The 22,803-nt window shown below is 40.8% G+C and overlaps 1 protein-coding gene across 4 annotated transcripts in view; it reads right to left on the bottom strand.

Annotated features, from left to right (window-relative positions):
- The window catches only part of LOC122808806 (alpha-2-macroglobulin-like), a 2,637,399-nt gene that overhangs the window by 1,939,371 nt on the left and 675,225 nt on the right, over positions 1-22,803 (bottom strand). For all 4 annotated transcript variants that reach the window (XM_044079865.1, XM_044079862.1, XM_044079863.1 and 1 more), the window contains exon 11: positions 12,655-12,816. In XM_044079865.1, the coding sequence (XP_043935800.1) occupies positions 12,655-12,816 (162 nt within the window). The remainder of the gene's footprint in view (positions 1-12,654; positions 12,817-22,803) is intronic.

Raw genomic sequence — 22,803 nt, 5'->3', positions numbered from 1 at the left:
CCTCATGATTGGTTACTGCTACAAAATGTGATAGCTTATTCCCATGATCTTTGTAAAATCCTTAGTAACTCTTTTTTTAAGAAACTCCTAAATTAATATTATCTATATGAAATTATCTACAATAAATCAAAAATTGAAAATCTAACTTCAAAATTATTTAAAATCTTAATAAAATATACAATAAAATTACAAGGTAAATACTGGAATTATATTACTATGGGTCATATTGCTTGCTTATTTCATGAGAATAAATCTCAAAATTTATTTTCTGTTAAACTTGCATCTTGCTCACAATATTGGTGCATATTTAACGGGAAAATTTTGCATAGCACAGTCTTAACTCAAAATAATCTAGCTAAATTTGGTGAAAACAATAATATCCTTTGTTGGAGATGTATGCAAAGTTGTAAAGCTGATTGGTTACATATTTTATACTTGTCCTCAAGTAAAACAATTTTGGTGTAACATAGATGGTTTTTCAAAAGCATTGTTTTCTGACTCACTATCATTATCAAAATATTTAATTTTATTTAATGTTAATGATGGCCTTGCCTTAAATAAAGAACTATACTTTGGACTATTCTTGTAGTCGCGAGGAAAAGTATAACTAGGAAATGGAAATCCTATACTGCTCCACTTTTTGAAGACTTTTTATCTTTTCTAAAGAAAACAGCTCTTAAGGTAACCAAGGTTAAAGAACAAAAGGATCCATCCTAATTCATCAACAATCCTTGGAAGAAAGTGCATTCTATCACTGACATTTTTCAGATAGTTTCTGACTCTCTTCAATGAGAAATCTAAGTTGTTTTTATAATTTTTATCTAGGAATGTGATATTTAAAAAGAAGTTATGTACTCACCATAACGTTCCATCTGAGTAGTTAGACTTCATTCTTCTGCACATATAGGTATTCGGATCTGATTCAGATCCTAGGCGGCAAAACTTTTACAAGCATCAGCTCTGAGCTCCAAGCTCCTCCCCTACCTATAATACATCACTTCCTCCTGACTAACCCCAGATCGAGTTTGCTGTCACTAACTAGTAACGTAACCCACTATCCAAACAGGATAAGACCTGAATAGTGAGGGGGATGGAGGGAGGGAAGGTGCAGAAGAAGGAAGTCTAACTACTCAGATGGGACGTTATGGTGAGTACATAACTTCTTTATCTGAAGTAGTTAACTTCATTCTTTCTGCACATATGGGACAAAGTCCCCAGCTACTAGTATTCCTGAGAGGCCCTTATGGAAGGATATTTCTGAGCACCGCAGAGCCAAAGGATGCTCTCCCTCTAGAGATCAAAACTAATTTATAATGAGAGATAAATGTATCCGAATTGGCCCATGTGGCTGCTGCACAGATATCATCTAAAGGTACTTTTGACCAGAAAGCTGCAGAAGTGGCCACTGATCTAGTGGAATGAGCCATCAGTAAGCCAGGAGGAGATAAGCCTTTGTCCTTGTATACTTGTGCAATACAAAGAGTGATCCACCTTGCTAAGGACACTTTTGAAACTGCTTTGCCCAAACATGGTTTTGAAAACGAGACAAACAGTTGATCCGACTTTCGGTAGGGTTTAGTCCTATGAAGGTAAAAATGAAGCTGTCTATGGACGTCCAATAAATGGAGTCTATATTCGCCTTTATTTTGGAAATTTGGGAAGAAGACTGGCAAATTTATAGATTGGTTAATATTGGCTGCTGAGGACACCTTGGGAAGGAAGGAGGGGTTTGTACACAGCAAAGCCCTGTCCTTGTGAAAAATCAAATAGGGGGGCACGGAGGATAAGGCCTGTAATTCTGAAACCCTTTTAGCTGAGGTGATGGCAACCAGGAATGCCGTCTTCCAAGACAAGAATTTCATAGGGACTGAACCGGCAGGTTCGAAAGGTGGAGAGGTCAATGCTTGGAGGACTAAAGTCAGATCCCAGGGAGGAACTGTCTCTTTAACTGGAGGTCGCAAGAGAAAGGTGCCCTTTAGGAACACTTTACAAAATTTGGCAGAGGCCAGAGCAACCTTATTTTCATCTACATGGAAATTATAGATGGCAGCCAGTTGAACCTTGATGGTGGAAGAACTTGTGCCCAATTGAAAGAGACCAGCCAAAAAATCTAAAACGATTGGAATGGGGGCTGTAAAAGGGTTCTGATTGCGTTGAGAGGCCCAAATGGAAAAACGTCTCCACTTACTACTGTAGAGTTTCCTAGTGGAGGCTTTGAGGGATGCTACCAAAATGTTCTTAACAGGGGATGAAAGTCCGGGAGTCCTGATGATCATGGGAACTGGAGCAGCCACACCATCAGCTTGAGACTGTCCAGGTTGGGCAGGGGCAAGCCCGACAGATGAGCAAGTAGATCCGGGCATGGATCTAGAGTCCATGGAGGAGCCAAAAGTTGAGACCATAGGAAGGGAACCACACTTGGCGAGGCCAGAAGGGAGCTATGAGAATGACTTTGCACTGTAACCGGCATGTTTTCTGAAAAAATTCGGTATCAGAGGTAACTGGGGGGGTAAGCATAAAGTAACTCGGGAGGCCAAGCATGGATTAGAGCGTCCCTTGGGACATCCCCTGGAGGGAGGATCAGAGCAAAGAAGTTGCTGCACTTCATGTCGGAAGGAGACGCGAAGAGGTCACAGCAAGGTTGACCCCATACGAGGAAGATTCTCTACGCCACCGATGGATTTAGAGACCACTTGTAATGCAGAAGGATTGCCCGGCTTAGACTGTCCACTAAAATGTTGGAGCATCCCGGGATATGCATTGCTATCAGAAACCAGTTGGTGGATATGGCCCACTCCCAAACTCTCATGGCCTCGTGACAAAGAGGGTAGGATCGGGTCCCTCCCTGCTTGTTGATATACCAGACTACTGCCATGTTGTTTGATTGAATGGCCACTGTCCCTGGAGTTAGGACAGGGTGGAAGGCTTTCAACGCTAAAATAACTGCCCTCATCTCCAAGACACTGATGTGTAGCTTGGTCTCTAGTAGGGACCACGTGCCTTGGACTGTTCTTCCCAGGAAGTCCCCCCCCCCCGCCACCCGAGCTGGGAGGTGTCCGTGGTCACTGTGGCTTGGGCCAGTGGGGCTAGAAAGCTGCACCCCACAAGTATGTCTGATGACTGAAGCTACCACTGGAGTGACATTCTGCATGTCCAGTTGATTCGGATTTGGAAAGTCAACAGGAGGTCTAGCCAGGACCATTGAACTGCTAGATTCCACTGAAGGGTTCTCATATGAAAACATGCAAGAGGGAGAATAGAAATGGAGGCTGCCATCAAACCCAAAGCCCTGAGAACATCGCCTGTTGTGACTACAGAGTGCTCTGAGATAGCTGACACGTGGAGTCTGAGATTTTCTATCCTTTCTGGGGTGAGAAAGATCTTTGACTGAATAGTATCCAGCCGTGCCCTGAGGAAGTCTGTGACCTGAACCGGAGCCAGGTGGGACTTGCTGAGGTTGATCATGATGCCTAACTTGTGAGCCAGACTGAGAAAGTAGTGTAGGGCCTGGCACAAGAGACATTTGGTGGATGCAGCAAAGAGCCAGTCGTCCAGGTAGGGGAATACCTGAATGCCTTGAAGTCTCAGGTGAGCCGCTACGACTGCCATTACCTTGGTGAACACCCTGGGGGCTGTGGTGAGACCAAAGGGTAGGGCTCTGAACTGAAAGTGACCGGCCCCTAGCCAGAAGTGTAGAAACCTCCTGGAGCTTCTGTGGACCTTGATATGATAGTAAGCGTCCTGGAGGTCTAACGAGCACATCCAGTCGCATTCTCTTAGAAACGGTAGAATGGACTGTACAGTGACCATCTGGAATTTTTGTTTCTCTACTGACAGGTTGAGGATAGACAGGTCCAGTATGGGCCTGAGGTCCCCCGTCCTCTTTGGCACTAAAAAGAACCTGGAGTAGATGCCTGATCCGGACTGGTCAGGGGGGACCGGTTTGATGGCTCGTTTTTGTAACAGTTTCAATACCTGTAAAGCTGCGGCCTCCCTGTGATCGGGTGGAACATCTGGGAGGCGTGCTGGAGTTATGGGAATGATATGAAAGGGATAGAATAGTCTCTGGATATGATGTTTAACACCCAGCGGTCTGTAGTAATGGACTCCCATGCCGCTGGATGTAAGGAGAATTTTCCCCCGACTGCCTCCAGAGTAGAGCAGTCGGGCAACCCCTCAGGGTTGCTGTGCGGGCCTGTCGGAAAAGGGTTCCCTAGACCTGAAGTTTCTGGGACCCCCTCTGCCTCTGGGACAGCGTTGGTCTTGTCCCCCTCTGCCTCTGGGGGACGAATAGTCCTGAGTGTCCCGGAAAGACTGTAATTTCCAGAACCACATCTTCTTTTGCCCCTTTTGGTTCCTGGAATAGGATCTCTGGGGGTTAGAGAAGTAGATTCTGAAGGCAGACAAAGTCTTTCTGTCCTTCTCACTCTGGGCGACCGTGTTGTGTACTGTCTTCTCAAACAGGGATGATCCATCGAAAGGAGCGTTAATAAAAGACGCCTTAAAGGGGTCCGCAAATTGACACAGTCTGATCCAGGCATGTCGCCTCAAGGCAATGCCTGCACCAGCAGCTCTAGCGGCTCCCTCCGTAGCATGGGAGAAGAGACGCATAGATGTATTTGTCACTGATTTCAGTGTAGTCATCTTTGCAGTAAAGGACTGCTTGTCCTGCTGTGACAGAGACTCTGGGGGTGACTCAGTTAGTTCCGTTACAAGATCACGCTGCAGTCGGGTAACATGTGCCAAATAATTCAGAGCACAGATAGAAAAAAGTTGCTGACGAGTACAAACGCTTCCCAAAACGATCCATCGACCTGGACTCCTTGTCTGGTGGATGGATCGAGGAACTCTCTTGTGCCAGTTCCTTCTTTGTGGCAGCTGCAACCACCAAAGCATCCACAGGGGCTCCATTGGACCATGCCTGCCTATCTGATGGCGGGGAAAGAATTTTGCCCGGTCTTTTGGGTATAGGCTCCACAATGTCAGGATCCTTCTATGCCTTAGTGTTGATGAGGTCCACCAAAGGGTCGGCTGGTGGGGAAACCCAGGAAGTAGATGGGCCCGCTCTAAAGGCCTCCAGAAACACGAACTCATCCGTAGAGGGTTTGGGGGCTGAACAACCTCCTCTTTGGTGGAGGATCTCCATAATGTCTCCGAAGGAGACGTCCTCGGGAGGTGATCTGGGGGAACCCTCCCCTTCATCTAAGTCCGAATCAGTGGTAATGGACTCAGGAGAGTCCAAGTGTCTCCTTTTACACTTGCGTTTACGAGGTTCCTCTCCAGTGGGACTTTCTGAAGAGGACTCGTAAGCCTCCGGGGATTCCCCGAGGGGAACAACCTGGGGTTGCTTTGGTACGGGCTGTCCCTAAGACAGGGTGAGGAGAGCAGAATCCAAAAACAGGGAGGTCTGGGTGGGATCTGAGTAGGTGAGCTGTGGTCTCAACCCCTGGGAGAGAACCGTTTCCACTGCCCCGAATGCCGATGGAGAGCCCACCTCAGTAACCCGTAAGGATGAGGCCCTCCCCAGGTCCGAAGCAGGGATCGGAGCTGAAAGCAGGGTAGTCTGGGCACCAAGGATGGGATCCAAAAGAGAATGACCTCGACCCTCGGGTCTGACTCCCTGACCACGGCCCCGAGAGTCTCCTGGATCCGAAATCGGATCCGAGGAACTCAAGGTGATGGCCGGCGTCGAGGAAATGAGAACCGTCGGCACAGAACCAACAGCTCCAAAGGGCCTCAGATCTGAGAACTCCGAAGCGTCGGGTCGGATCGGGGAAGGAGAGATTGGGTGAAATAGAGCTGTAGAAGGACCCTCACCGATGGGAGAGGGACCTGGTAAGACCCCCATCTGAATCTGATTCTGGATGAACCTCCTCATCAGCCTGTCCATGTCAAGGTCGGAGACACTCCGAGTCGACCTTGAAGAAGAAGTGACTGAAGTGGGTCTTGGCTGGATCTGAGGGGAGTGCCTCGGCTTTGAGAGCTCCATCGGCTCCGGCAAGAAACGGGGAGAGTGGAGCCAAGGAGAACGGGACATGGGGACTTTAGAAGAGGGGCTGGAGAAAGACTCCCTGTCGGGGGATCTTTTCCTGGGCCTGTCCCTCTCTTTGTCATGCTTCTTCCTCCTTCTCTCTTGTCTCTACCTTTCTGGGACAAATCTGAGGCCGCAGGATGAGCAGGAGGTTGAGTCCCTGCCTGCAAGCAGTCACTGGCTGGAGCGGAGACCGAGGCAGACTCTAGGGCGGAAGCTGGCAGCAGACCCTTGGCCATGAGCTTAGCCCAACGGTCTTTCAAGGCCCTGGGGTTAAAACCCACACAAATGTCACAGGAGGCTGAAAAATGGGAGACCCCTAAACAAAGAACACACAAAGTGTGGCCATCGGCTGGTGAGAGCTTGTGACCACACTCTGTACATTTTTTGAAAAGAACTTTAGGCTGTTCAGCCATAAGGGCAGAACAGTAACTAAACCCTAAGGGCCCCCCCCCCCCCACACACACACACACACACACAAAACAAGGGATGGGGCCTAGGCAGGAACTAAAACTACTAACAAGCTACACAGAAAAAAAATTTTTTTTTTTTTTTAAAACACGACGACCATGCGTGGAGGGGGGAGGAAAACGGGGACAGGTACACACACCAACTGTACTGAAAGAGAAAAACAAGAGAAACCTTACCACCTTCGCTTAGAGCTCAGAGACCACAATGCTAACTCTTAGAGCGGCAAACGAGATCTGGGCTTAGTCAGGAGGAAGTGATGTATTATAGGTAGGGGAGGAGCTTGGAGCTCAGAGCTGATGCTTGTAAAAGTTTTGCCGGCTCGGATCCAAATCAAATCTGAATACCCATATTTGCAGAAAGAATGAAGTTAACTACTTCAGATGTTTATTTTAAGCCGTTGTACATTATTGTATATAGTTTTCCTTTTGATTAATCATTTTACTTATGTTATTTATTATATTATCATAATGTATTATTTCATTACCTTGTTAACAGACAAAAATTATTTGAATACAAAAAAAAGAATATTAAGAAAGACATTAGAAAGTTCTATAAAATTACTCACTAAAAACACTATTAACTAGTCTAAATTCCTACTACTAAATACTTAATGCAGTAATCTAACTATTAAACTAAAGGGAGGAGGAAAAAGGCAAACATGTTCACTTATCATGATAAAGGATGGAGCTCTCAGTAAACACTTCTGGTTTAACAGGTGGCAAATAAGATCTGTAGTAATTCAGCAAGGAAGGAGAACTGTGGGTGAGGGATAACTCTTCAGAATCTCAGAGTCAGAACTCTTGGATCTAAGACTCTGGTATAAGATGCTGAGGTCAGATTTGACTGGATTCGACATCCCACGTGTTAAATTAGATGAAAATAGACAACATTGGATAACTGGATACCCATGATTCTGTAGTCCTCTTATGCCACTAGGGATGACATCCATTGAAGTTGTTCTTTTCTCTTCTACAAGGGGGTCTGTCAGAAGAAGTGATCTGTCAAAAACCTTGTGACTTTCAGAGCCATAGCTTCTTCCTACCCTTCTAGTTCCAGGGAAAAAAAAGTCCTTTTGGGGTGGAAAAATATATGCCCTTATGTTCACTTTTGGTAAGCATGTCTTTTATCTTGGGTCTAAATAGTGCTGAACCATCAAAGGGTGCATTAATGAAGGATATCTTGAGACTTTCCTTAAAATCAGAGATTTGCATCCAGATATGCCAACAAATAATGCTTGTACCTATAGTTTTCGTCATGGCATCAGCTGCATTTGAAAGGAGATGCATGGACATGTTGAACATAGACTGTGGTGTAGATAGCTATTCCTCTACAGTTTTTTTTATGTCAGCAGGCAGATTACCTGAGAGGGATTTGGACAGCTTTTTAGTCAAATCTCTCTGAAAGTGAGTCATATGGGTCGGGTAGTTCAGTTTGCAAATAGAAAACATTGCTGAAATATAAGTCCATTTTCCAAATGTGTCCAGTATCCTTGACTCTCTGTTGGGGGAGGAAGATGTGCTCTCTTCTAAGAGCTCCATTTTTGTGGCTGCTACAACCACCATGGCATACATCAGGGGACCTTTGCTCCAATGGGACTTGTTCCTAGATGCAACCAATATTTTTTCTGGTGTCCATGAGATAGGTTCTACCACATCAGGTTCCTCCAGGCCCATTGAGAGACCAAGTTAATCAGTTCATCAGTGGGTGGAATGACCAAGGAGGTAGATGAGCCACCCCTGAAAGCCTTAAGGAATACTGACTCTTCGGGAAGGGAGCTTCTATGGACTAATCCCTTCTCTGCTTCATTAATTCAAAAATATCTCCAAAAAAGATGTCTTTCAAATGGAATCTCAGGGATCCCTCCCCTTCCTCAAAAGTATCCTCAGTGACAAACTCTGGAAATGAGTCAAGATGCCTCCTCTTGCGAGACCATTTCCAGTGGCTTTCCGGGGATGGATCAGAATTAGAGGGGCATCTTGATTCTTCTTATTGTTCAGAAAATGCATGATGATGCAAAATGCACTGTTTTATTAACTCTGAAAGTAAATTAGAGTAATAGTTAAAAACTGACCCTGATTTCGGGCATTTGTCCCCCAATTATTTTTGGCATTGTCCAGTATTTTGGGCAAAGAAGTTGTGAGGTATGCATTGTAGTATAATTTATTCTTGATCATATAAATGCCCCTGTTCCAAAAGAATTGCTCTTGGTGTTACTGACTTAGTCCAGAGAAAGGCTGCTTTAGAGACAGGCCTCAGACTGCAGTAAGTCATTCACACTGACTGCAAGTCTTTTATAATTAAGGCAAACAATTTCCCCAACAAGCAACTGTCTGAAAAAGTTTCAATTTAGATGTCTAGAGCACTTTACTAAACTCAGCAAGACACAATCTCAAGATGTAAAATTATGGGCAGTGACCAACAGTGATAGCTACAGATTCTTTCCTGTCTAGCTTACGTCATGCAAGTTGGACCTAGTTCTCTTCTGAAACAACATGAAATTTGAACAGGAAAAAATCTTATCACCTTTGTGATCTGTGGTAGACAAGTGGAAATAATAAAAAAAAAAAAAAACTATGAAGGGGTTCTGTTCACTAACCAATATCTAGGAGATATTTTGATGACAAAATATTTCCAGGATAAAGTTGACTGCATTGGTGGCTGAAGATTACTTGTAACCCTTTTTTTTTTCAATTTTGCTATTTCATTTTGGATTATCTCATTCACTATCTGATGACATGTCACTTAAATTTTAGATAACAGGTATCTTTACCCACTTCTGTGAGAACATGCAGAAGTTTACTTTTTTATCTTCTTAATTTCTAAATTGTTTCCTTTGAGCAATGTTTTACCCCTTTTTTACCACATTGGCAACTCTGCATCCATATCAAAACCAACCAGACACTACCTGGTAGGAAGTGATGGATTTAAGCAGTTCTGCAGGGGCTTGGTCTCACCACCAAGAATGCTAAAACTTAAAATCTGGTTTGGGATAAGCTACCGTTTTGAGCAGTGTATGTTGTAGGATGAGTTGCTCTATCATTGCTACGGACATGCCATCATGGCATCACACTTGGATTAGGATACCATCACTGTCTGAGTTATTTTATGGCAGTTTAATGGCAAACAAACTATTAATTAATGTATTTATTTAATCTGTCCAGCTTAGAAATGTATTTATTTATTTATTCATTCAGTCATTTATTCATTATTTATTTAGCTTGCCTAACTTAAAAGAAATTTATTGGTGCTTGTCTGTGGCAGCCAGAATATGAGAATAGAAGACTCAAAATCAACAAATTACATCAGGGAAAAAAGAGAAGCTAAAATGAAAGATCTTAACACAGTGACACACAGGGACAGATATATACATAGCAACAAAAAGAGACAGAAAGACAGAGAGAGAGAGATAGGGATAGAGGTCGTAACTGTAACTAGCAAATATCTGTTTAAATTAAATCTTCACATATGTACACACACATATGTTCATACTCCTTTTTTACGACACTGTACTGTTCAGCCTAGTGTTTTCTGTGTCAGTAATTAATTTAGTCCTTTGAAATACATTATGGTTATTGGTGACAAGGTTGACTCTGAGGAGTCTGCATCATGGATTCATAGTACACTAGCTTAGTTGCCTACAAACATCATACCAAAACCACAACCAGACATCTTTGATATAAGCTGATTACTAACATTGAAAAGGCACTTATTCATACCTAAGTGACTAAATGCCCTCCATAAGACATTAGTAGAAGATTTCACTGCCTCTTGCAGAAGTAAATATGCACACACGAGCACATTTTGTAGAAATGTATAAAGATCATTCACTGTACTAGAAGAACTGTTTGACAAGTACTTGATAACATATAACATTTATCCAGTCTCTTTTTTGGATAAGGAACGAAACACAAAAAGAGGCTGAAGTGTTACTTCCATGGTAAGAGAATAAACCAAACTACAGATTTTATTGAATTTCAATGAGATGTGATAGAGAGATACACACTGAGTATGTAAGCATCAGAAAATTGCTCAAGAATGCAGGAGAAGTAAAAAAACAGAATGCAGATAAGTTAAGTCTGGCCTCATGGCACAGAGGGATAAAACCTTAACTGCAGCGCAGATGACCTATGCTTGAATAGCAACATGAGCACTGGAGTGACAAGATGGGAAAAAAATGGGAGTAAATGGCTGATGCTGGCTCACCCATCCTGGGTGAAGGGAGGCAGTCTAGGCTCAATGCAACAGCAGTATTAACAGCTCAGTGGGTTCCACGGTGCAAGTCATATACAACTTGTTTGGGAGGTAGCATATGCGCAGATGCATGCATACACCTCCCAAAGGCAGCAACTGTGGAGCTCGCAAGCTACCACATGGTGGAAGGGAGTCAGGGCACACTCCCTGGCAGCAATGTGACACTGGACCAGCATCCTCAATCTTCTCAGTGGCTTCAGATGTGGGTTGAGTTGAGCCTGGAGGAGAATAAGATGGAAATGACAGACCTAGAGAATGAGGGAAGAAGGTGGTGGGAGCTGATGCTCAGCTGTGGGGAGGGGGGAATAATAAAAAGAATGCAGTTAAAGCAAGGCCTAGAACATAGACAGGATGAAGGTATGGATCTTGCTTGCATAAGCAAGAAGCCTAGCATTAACAAACACGTGGCTGAACCCTATGATGGACTGGAGTGCTAAATATGGGATAGGTATTAGACCTTCTGGAAAGACAATCCTACAAATATGGAACATAATGATTTCTTATTTTGGTAATCCATGGTCTATAAATGAGCTTCCTTTTCCATGCTAATTTGCTTCCTGAAGGTGAAAGTATTTTCTCAGAGATCATTCTTAAATGTGACAAAATGTCTGTTGACTTATCTCTATAATAACCCATTTCCTGGGTTTGGAGGACATTCTTTCTTTTTTATATACATCATTTTTTATTGTTGTATATGTAACAAAGCTTTTCAACAATACCATTTAACATACACATTTTCACATATAAAGTTCATTCCACATTTGTCTACCATATTATGCAACACTTTTGCCATAGCACGTATAACACAAATATCTTACAACAGAACAAAGTTTTACATTTCTACACATCCTCATGTCATGCATAACCATAACACCTACCCTCATAAAGTGGAGGGAGGGGCATTCTTAAAAAACTATAACACAGGAGCAATTTGAATATACTGCAGTATTGGTGAAAGGCTGATATACAAGTCTGTTTAGCTGTTTTCTGGTCAAAGTTATATGTTCTTCTTTGGATCTGCCAGTAAAATATTTGCAAAAATATATATTTTTCTCCACAGTCCCCATAATCACCTTATGTTTAAATTATTTCACATCTTTATCAGGTCTTCTTTAGTTTCCTTGATCACAGTTTAAATTTCAATAGTTAATTTCAGATAAAGCCAAACTCTTATTTCCAAAATTATTATTATTCTTTTCTTAGTGGTATTAATAATGTGTATCAGCCTTCTGATGGTCATTTTACACTAATCTGACTTTAGGACATAAGACAGAGGGTAGCACAATGATGCAGTTTGTTTCCCATATGGAGTGTCCTCTGTATACAGTTTGCATGGGTTTTCACCGCAGCTTCTGTTTCATCCCAAACACAAGTAGCAGATGGACTGTCAAGGTTCTACTGGTGTGTGTGTGTGTGTGTGTGTGTGTGTGTGTGTGTGTGTGTGTGTGTGTGTGTGTGTGTGTGTGTGTCTGTGTGTCTGTGTGTGTGTCTGTGTGTGTGTGTGTGTTGCTGTGTTTGTGAGAAACAGAGAGAGAGAGAGAGAGACTGACTTCTTGTATTCAATTGGACAAATCCCTGTCATCTTCAATGGAGCGTGTGTGATGAGAAATAATGATTTTAAGTTCAGATACTTCATTTAGAGAAATACATGTCCGCTCGAATGGTAAATCAGTATCACCCTAATTAGAGTTATACTATTACAGGAAATTACCAAATATTTTTGCCATGTATTACCAAGTACATATTTGTTCTGGACATTCCTCATCAGAATTATGAAAAATAACATAAACTAGCTATAATTATTTCCTTTCCAATGCCTCTCACCCATTCTAACAAAAAATCATTGTATTTAGATGTGCCCCAAATCAGTATATTTTGGGTTACTCTTAAAAGCACCTTACCTTCAGAGAAATACTACCAGACCATGAAGATGTATCCAGAGAGAAAGATATTTTGCCATTTTCATCTGTGGTGAGTGTCTCATTAACTACAGTAGAATATTCTGAAGTCAGGTATACAACTGTATTTGGCATTGGAGAACCATCAACATGAGAAGCAATGATCTGGAATATGAAATTAGCCCATTAATTACTTATTAACAGAAAACTGATAATACATAACAAGAAATATGCTACCTGAAAGATAAAACATATTGCATGCAGAAGTATTTTAGTCTAGAGTAACAGTATATGTGATGTATAAAACAATCCTATGTGAAAGACGTACATGAGTTTTAAGAATTACTTGTAAATTTGAGTTAGTTGACTCTGAAATACTGTGGCCACAATGCCACCATAGCCAGGAATATAGTATGCCATGATACACAGTAAGGGTGCTGCCATCCAAGTGACCATAGATTCCTCATGACTGGTTCAATAAAAAGTAAGGAAGCATAATTTGCCACAAGGCATTGCCTTTCAAACTCAGGTTTATTTCTGGAAAATGACAAATTCTTACAGATTTCTATAGCTATAAGAATATTATGGTCACTGTGCAACATTTTCTACTACCAGTATGCCCCACAATGTGTTATCATAGACAAAACCAATCTCAAAGACATTTAGTACTCCCTTCTTCCCAGCAACATGGTCTGCCATCTATCCTTCACATAAGGATACACAAAGACATACTCGGAGGCTCTGATCAAAAATCTACCAAAACAGCAGAGGCCACCAAAGCAGACACCCAAACAACCACCACCTCAGAACACAACACCTGCAACACATAGACCTCACAGTCAGAGTGTCAAACAGTCACAGCCCTTAAGGCCAAACACAATGCCAGACACACTAGTCATTGGTGACTCCATAGTCAGACACACTGACGTCCCGCTCACCAGACTGAGTAAGGAGAAGGTCACAGTAAGCTGCCTGTCGGGCGCTAGAATCCGCCACATAACGCAAGCACTCAGGTCTCTCAACAGCAGGTACAAATACGACTCAGTCATTGTCCACGCTGGTGTAAGCGACCTGAGACGTACCTCCTTGGACTACATGAAAAGAGACATTGAGGAGCTCTCTGATTATGTAGCCCAGGCAGGTATGACCCTGACCTTGAGCAGTATCCTACCTTCACCAAGAATGATGCCACAATACAGAGATAAGATGATCAGCTTTAACAATTGGCTTAAACACTGGTGTCATTCAAAGGGGATCCAGTGTCTGTCTGCCTGGGATGACATGCTGGACAAGACACGCTGCTTAAGGGACGGCTTGCACCTGTCACCCTGGGATTCGGATATTGGCAAAGGCTCTTGCCACCCCATAGTGCCTTTTTAGGCAAGGCTCAAATTCTAAACCTACCACCCTAGAACACAAAAAGGAAAAAACTAAGGGTAATGCTGCTCAATGCCAGAAGTCTAAATCTCAAAATGCACGGACTCGAGGCCCTTCTCAGTATGGAGAACATCGATGTCTGTGCTGTGACAGAAACCTGGTTCAAGGCTCCTGAGAGCACCCCAGCACTATCAGGTTTTACCTCATATCATGCATTCCGGCCCCAAAATCCGGACAATACCAAGAAAGGAGGGGTATCCATATTCATCAAGGACACCCACACCTCAAGACTGGTGGCAACGCACGATGCATCGGAGACCATCCAGGTGCAATTAACCATAGGCAAGACTGCTCTGCAAATTGTAGCATGTTACAGGCCACCCTCACAAACTCAGGAACCTCACGTGGCCTTCCTGAAAACACTAGAGGGGATAAATGTATCACCAAACACCATCATACTAGGTGACTTCAATTACCCTAATATAGACTGGGAACACTACTCAAGCCCAAACACCCTAGCCCAAAAGTTCCTGGAATTCATAAACTCAAATGCCATGGAACAACTAGTCACCATCCCCACAAGAGGAGATAACATACTTGATCTCATCATCACGAACATGGTGAGATCAGATCACAAACTAATCTCGCTGGAGGTCCTCATCCCACCCCCACCTGAAATAAAAAAGACCACAGTAAAGAACTTCTCGAAAGTCGACTTCACACTTCTAAAGACTAGTGTGGTCTCCTTTAAGGCCCCCGAGCCGGCGGAAAACAGTACTCAAGCCGCTGAATCACTTACAAATGCCTTCTACCAGCACCTGCAGGACTGCATGGATAAGGCAATCCCAAGCAAAACAAAGACTCTTTGTACCAAAGGCAAGCGTCCAGTCTGGTGGACCCCAGCCATAAACAAACTCTACAACAAAAGGAGGAAGCTACTACAAGATAGAGCAAAATCCTTAAAAGGTAAGACACCCTTGATCACTATAAGTAAAAACTAAGAGCTCTCATAAAATCATCCAAAGCAAATTTTGAGAGAAAAATAGCTAAAGACTCAAAAGACAATCATAAGGCCTTCTTTAGCTATGTTAGAAACCTGGGAGGAAACTCCCAGATATGCTCAGAACTAGTTCAAAATGATGTGAAGATTACTGATCCTACAGACATTGCCAACATACTGGCTGACAGGTTCAGTGCAAACTTCTCCCCCCCAAAAGGAGAGATATCTATACCAAACGATTGCAGCCCCCCAAACATTTCCAACGCCCAAGTTAGAACTGCTCTCTCCAAAGCAAAAAACACAGCATCCATGGGACCCGATGGTGTCCCCGGCTGTGTGCTCTATGAACTCAATGAGGAATTAAACCCACAGCTAGGACAGCTGTTAGTCTTACCTCTGGATACGTACCCAGGGAGTGGCGCACTGCAACTGTGGTCCCACTTCACAAAGGCGGTGCCTCCACCGACCCTGGAAATTACCGGCCCATTAGCTTGACAAGCCTTATCTGCAAAGCCATGGAGAGGATCATAATGGACCTCATAAATAAAGACATAGGGAATTTGCAGACCTTGGATCCAACCCAGTTTGGCTTTGTCAAAGGCAGATCATGCCTTTTAAACTTGGTTGACTTTTTCGAAACAGTCACCAAAGCCATTGATGAGGGAAAGGCAGTCCATACAGCCTACCTCGATCTGGCAAAGGCCTTGATACAATACCCCACTCGGGTATCATTGAAAAACTCATCAGCTTAAATGTTAACCCATACATCACAAGATGGGTTGCAAACTGGCTGAGTGACAGAACCCACAGGGTCAGAGTTGCTGGCGCCATGTCAGACTCAAAGCCTGTCACAAGTGGTGTCCCACAGGGCTCAGTCCTGGGCCCACTCTTGTTTGGCATCTACTTTTCCGAAGTACAAGCAAACACAGGAGGGTTATGGCTGACAAAGTTTGCAGATGACTGCAAACTGGGCCATAGTAGAAAACACATCTGACACAGATATCCTTCAGAAGGGTCTCACAGAAACGGATAAGTGGTGCCAGAGCCATGGCCTAAAGTTAAATGCCAAAAAATGCATAGTCATACCCTTCAGGAAAAACAAGGTTACCCCTAGCTACCAAATAGGTGGCAATCCACTGAGCACAGAAGAAGTTATCAGGGACCTGGGGACCCAGGTTGATAGTAGTCTGTCATTCGACACCCATGTAGCTAAAGTAGTTAGGAAGACCTTCTACATTGCCCACCTTATCATGAAGGGATTCTCATCTAGATCAAGGGAGGTCATGGTCTCCTTTTACTCATCACTCATCAGACCAATGATTGAGTACAATGCCCCATTCGGAATGTATCTGACCCGACACTTGCAGCAGCTGGAGAGGCCACAAAGTTCCTCACCAAAAGGATAAAGGGTCTCAAAATCTGTCCTATGCTGCCCGACTGAAAGAACTCCAGCTCTATTCAGTCGCCACGCTTGCTCAATGGTGACCTTTGCCTAACATACAAGGCCATGTCAAACCCAGATTTGATGAATATGCTTCACCTCAAAAAATCTAGATCCATCAGAGCCACAAGGGCGGAGACTTAAACCTCGACACGGCTATTAATAGGACGTGCTGGAGGGATAGATTCATCACCCAAAGACTCCCTATGCTGTGGAACAAAATCCCAGTATATGTGAGGCAGAGCACCTCGCTGGCCTTGTTCAAGAGAAATCTTGACCAATGGATGGGAGATCGCAGATATACCCCAGGGATTACCTCAGTGTCACTGCTCGACAGAGGCACAGCAAAATAATGGGTATAGTTCCCCATACTAAAGGGGTGGCGTAAGCCACAAAACGATGGGCTAGGCTTGTAAATGCCCTCGGGCAGATAGCCTAGTATGAACCTATGAACCTATGAACCTATGAAGACTCTTGCCACATCTTCTTAGGCTCCAGCACAAGGCTTCTGTGACAATTTCTCACACTTTCTCAAATAAATATTTGTTACCATTATTTTACATGAAATTCCTATTTCCAGCATCACTTCCTTATGAAAAGTCACTATCTTCTTGTAACATATTTGCACCATGAGGTATGGGTGTCATTGTTTAACATTTGCAAGCTAGTATAACTGACTGAAATAGCAAAAGCAATATATAACTCACTGCAAACATAACTTGGCAAATACTGTTTGATGATTTATACTTACTACAATCTTTACTTCTGGTATTAATAACAGATAATAATAAAGGCATGAGGGATAGCTCATTATTGCATATTCCTAAGTCAATATGCTTCAAATTAAATCTGGGAAAATGTATTCAGAGTTGCTGCTGTAATGAGTCATGTCTTACCAAACAATGTTGGCAAAAGTCATTCTGGCTAATAATTTCTCAGTCATGTATTTTACTCATGTCGTTTGTTAACTGGATAAGTGACTTGTCCTTAATTTATTAACCATTTTCAGTCAATATGCAGACCACATGACAAAAACAGAACATACATTAGTTTATATACATACATATACATGTATATAGGTGTGTGTGTGTGTGTGTGTGTGTGTGTGTGTGTGTGTGTGTGTGTGTGTGTCTGTGTGTGTGTATATATATATATATATATATATATATATATATATATATATATATATATATATATATATATATATATATATATATATATATATATATATATATATATATATATATATATATATATATATATATATATATATATATATATATATATATATATATATATATATACACACACACATAAATATATGTGTGTGTGTGTGTGTGCACATTTAATATATGTTTATATATGTCAGGGCTAGCCACCCTGACCCCCACCCCCACCCACCCACACACACACACACACACACACACACAAACACACACACACATGTGCGCGCGCACACACACACACACATAAACACATGCAAAAATGGGAAAAAGGGGTTATAGATGCAAGATAGAAAGTGAGAAAACAAACCTCAAGTAAAACTTTGGAGAGCATTATATTAAAGAAGACTTATGTTTAAGAAATTCTGTTTGCAACGATCAATACATTAGTATATACAATACCTTCACAGTATAGTGAATTATACCTCTGTAGTGATATTCTAGAGTTTACAGTTACTGTTTTGCTGTTCTTAGCAATGTTAGTACAACTTCAGCTGTGAAATAGCACCTAAAGCCATCCACAGGTGTCACACCTTCCCTTTAAACTTCAGCTGGATAAAGACCTTTATCCAGAAAATAATAATGTCCAAAATGTAAAGGAAACAATCAATATTAAAAACGTATCGAAGTGAACCAAAAGTAAATAGGATAAATCTACAAGTCACTCTATAACTCTGTTAGCAATTTTTAAAAGTAGGACTGTAGCATTACACCCAAGAAAAGCATTTTTGTATGATGCTATAGACACAAAGACACACACACGCACACACACGCACACACACACACACACACACACACACACACACACACATGCGTGTGTGTGTGTGTGTGTGTGTGTGTGTGTGTGTGTGTGTGTGTGTGTGTGTAGTTCACACATAATAAAGCTGTGTACAATTATACTAAAATAGCAGCAAATCAACATAACATGAACAATTCTAGTAACAACGTTACCTTGCAAGAATATGACAAATATGGATAATGTGATTATTGTACCTTGTATACTGCATATTCTATACTCCAAATACCAAAATTACATACAGTATCATGTACAATGGTTAATTTCAGTGCTGCAAGGCTTACTGGACTAGCAGTACCGGACCTGGCAACACAAAGTAACTCATAGTAATAAAATCCTAAACTAACAGTACAAATATGGTGATTCTTACTTTATACTACTTGTATCTTATTAAGCCTTTTAGCAAAAAGACAATTCCTAAATTAACATTACCATCATCATACCAGTTTTACCCTTTCTACATGAGGTTGGAGTGTCATGCCAACCATTGTCACATCTTTGATTTAGAGCCATTTTCCTAGCTTCTTTGAAAGTCATGCCTGACTGTCACAGGTCTTCTCTCACACAATTTTTTTTTTCAATAATAAGTCTTTATTTTTTTCCAAATGTTAATACAATACCACAACATATTTACAATATATACATGAATGCTTCCAACAGTTACATAAAATCATTATACATTAATATAAACTTCTAGATGGGTATTAAAGGAAGAGAAAATAAAAATCTAGTATCAACATGAGGCTTATCTATACTAAACTCCATATCTAGTATGTACTTCCCGGGGAAAAGTGGATTTGAACCTTAAGCTAACACAATATAAAGATCTGCTCCCATATTTTTGTGTTATTTATACTTTTCTTATGATCTTTAATTATTAATTTATGTGCTAAGATATGTTTTATCGCTACCTTCTTAAAGTTTTCCCATGAAGTCTGGGATGGATTCAGCCAATTTGTAGCTATATACAGCTTCATTAACAGGAAAATATTTATGAGTATGATCCTTTGGGATCTATCCAAGTTATCCGGAGGAATATGAAGAATCATAAACTCCCAAGAAAGTGTAGACTGTTGATATCCAATTTTTTGTAATTGAATTTTTAAAGAATTCCAAAGTTTGAAAATACATTTACAACTCCAGAACATGTGTAAAAGGTCAGCCGTTTGATCTATACAATATGGGCATTTAGGTAAGTTTTTAGAGTTGAATTTATATAGAGTGAGACAAGTGTAATAAACGTTATTAAATATCATCAACTGAGTAAATAATAACTTTTGAAGAGATCCTGATTTTAGTGTTAAATTAATTGCTTTCAATATTTTACTATCTTCAGTCATTAACAATTTCTCCTTCCAGTATTTGGATAAAAGTATTTGGTTATTATATTTCACGTCTTTTATCAAATTGTATGAAGCCGTTATATATTTACAGTCCTGCATAAGAGTTTGCCATAAGTTTAGGCAAATGGTTAAATCTTCTTCTTTAATTTTAAAATTACTATTACTAAAATAACTTATTGATAGATCATTTAACTGACTCATTATAATTAAATACGAGTTAGGGAGATTATAGGTTCATAGGTTGGTACTAGGCTATCAGCCCTAGGGCCTATACAAGCCTAGCCATAACAATTCCCTGGCTATTTCTTCCCACATTATTTACTTTCCTGGACCCCTGTCTAGCATGGCGACTGACGTGATCCCTGGGGTGAATTTCCTTTCTCCTATCCAATCATCAAGGTTCCTCTTGAAGAGGTCCAAAGAGGCACTCTGCTTGACATGTATGGGCAATCTATTCCAGAGTCTGGGGAGTCTCTGGGTCAGGAACCTATCACTCCAGCATGTTTTGTTTATTGTGATGACAAGGTTTAGATCCCTGGAGCGTGTAGCTCTGAGGGATTGGGATTTCTTTAAGTGCAGCATGTCCAACAGCTCTGGGTTTGACATGGCCTTGTATGTTAAGCAGAGATCGCCTCTGAGTAGATGATATGCGACAGAGTATAGCTGGAGTTTTTTAAGGCGGTCAGCGTAGGGCATCTGCTTTAGGCCTGTGATTCTTTTAGTGAGGTATTTCTGAGGCCTTTCCAGTTGTTGCAGATGTCTTGAGAGGTACATACCAAATGGGGCGTTGTATTCTATAATGGGTCTAATGAGGGATGAGTACAGTGGGACAATGACCACCTTTTTTCTGGATGAAAAGCCCTTCGTGATGAGGTGTGCCACATAGAAGGATTTCCTGACTGTTGTGGCGATGTGGTTGTTGAAGGTGAGACCACTGTCCACTTGTGTCCCTAAGTCTCTTATCACACTTTCTGTGTTTAGTGTACTGCCACCTATATGGTAATTCATGGATACATGTTTTTTCCCAAAGGGGATAACAATGCATTTCTTGGCATTGAGCTTGAGCCCATGGCTCTGGCACCAAGCATCTGTTTCTGTAAGGCCCTTTTGTAGAGTGTCCACATCATTTGGGGATTCAATAATGGCTCCATTCATCTCTCTTAATATGTCGTGTATTGAGATACCGAGGAAGGGATATAAATCAAGCATGGTTAAATCACTTATAAGTGGGAATTTTTTAAGATCTATCAGTTGATTACCAATTTTCAAATTCGGGTTCTTATGATATGGTTGAAAAGTCATCATATATTGTAAGAGATTTTGTGAGTTAAACAGACTTTGTACTGATATTATATATACTCTGATATGTTCCATCAGAGCGTACATTTTAAGGGTATCTTTATCTAAAAAAGGTAATGCCTTACAATTAATACCCAGTCCAGCAACATGTTTATAATTCAGAATCAACCACCTGGGTGACCATTTAGGACTGGACCTGTCAAAGTTAACCACTCTTAGAATTCTATTAGCATTTATTATTAAATAATATGCTTCAAAATTCGGTAACTCTAAACCACCCCTGTTTTTCAGAGTCATCAGTTTATCATAGGATATCCTAGTTTTTCTAGGTTCCCATACAAATTTACCTAATTCCGTATGAAGTTGTTTGAAGAATTTCCTAGAAATTTGGACTTGAGTAGCTCTACAAATATATAATATTCCGGGAAGTATGTTCATTTTAATAATTGAGGTCTTTGCCATTATTGGTAATTTCAAATTATTCCATCTTTTTAAATCAGACACAATATGCTCCCAAATTAACTTAACATTGTTCACATAAAAGTCTCTATTGTCTGTTGAAAAAACAATACCCAAATATTTTATTTTTTCTTCAGATTTTACCTGAGCTACCAATGGTAAAAGCGAAAAGGGTGTAGGCGTCTTTAAAGAAAATAACTTGTTTTTTCTAAAATTTATTTTGTAATTAGATATTTTTGCAAAGTGTTCCACTGCTTTTAATATTTTCTTGATATGTGAAACAGATGTCGTACAGTAAATATTTAAATCATCCGCAAAAGCAGCCATAGAAATTTTCGTACCATATATTATTGGAGCATTGTGATGGATATTTTGTTTGATATGTAGAAATAATGGTTCTAAATATAGATTGAATAATATAGGAGATAACGGACATCCTTGACGGGTACCATTTTTAATTTGTATTCTTTTTGAGAGATTTTTTATTAATAACTAGATTTGTATAGGGATTATTATATAGTTTTTTTAATGTTAAAATAAAGTCTTGAGGTATATTAAAATATGATAAAATATCAAACAAAAATTCTAAATTAACTCTATCAAAAGCTTTTTGCGCATCAATTATGAGTGCATAAGCATTAAAATTTCTATGAGTGGCATAAGAAATTAGTGTATGAAGTGATAACGTATTATCTGTAGTTTGTCTGCCATTTATAAAACCAGCTTGTTCCTCTGATATTATCAGGTTAATTACCTTCTTCAATCTATTAGCCAAAATCGATGTCATAATTTTCATGTCTATATTCAAAAGTGAAATAGGTCTATAGTTATCCGGATTTTGCAAATCAGCATTCTCTTTCGGTATAAGAATAGTTTTCGAAGCATTAAAGTGCGGGTCATTAATTTTATTATTAATTATATAGTTAAATACCTGTGGAAGTATTTCCCCCAATGTATCACCAAAAGTTTTGTAGAATTCTGTAGTCATACCATCCGGTCCTGGAGCTTTATAAGGCTTCAAATTCTTAATTGTATCTGTTATCTCCTCTGAGGAAATTGGTTTGACTAAATTCATATGAAACTCATCACCAATTTTCAGAAAGATAATCTTCTGCAGAAAGTCATTATTATTCTTATTTATAACTAATTCCTGACGTTCACCATAGATTTGAGAAAATATTAATTCAAAGGCATTCATAATGTCTACAGTATTG

The sequence above is a fragment of the Protopterus annectens genome, chromosome 8.part0 (genome assembly GCF_019279795.1).
Source record: "Protopterus annectens isolate FY-2018-M chromosome 8.part0, PAN1.0, whole genome shotgun sequence".
Taxonomy (NCBI): Eukaryota; Metazoa; Chordata; order Ceratodontiformes; family Protopteridae; genus Protopterus; species Protopterus annectens.
This window is presented reverse-complemented; position numbering and strand designations above follow the sequence as displayed.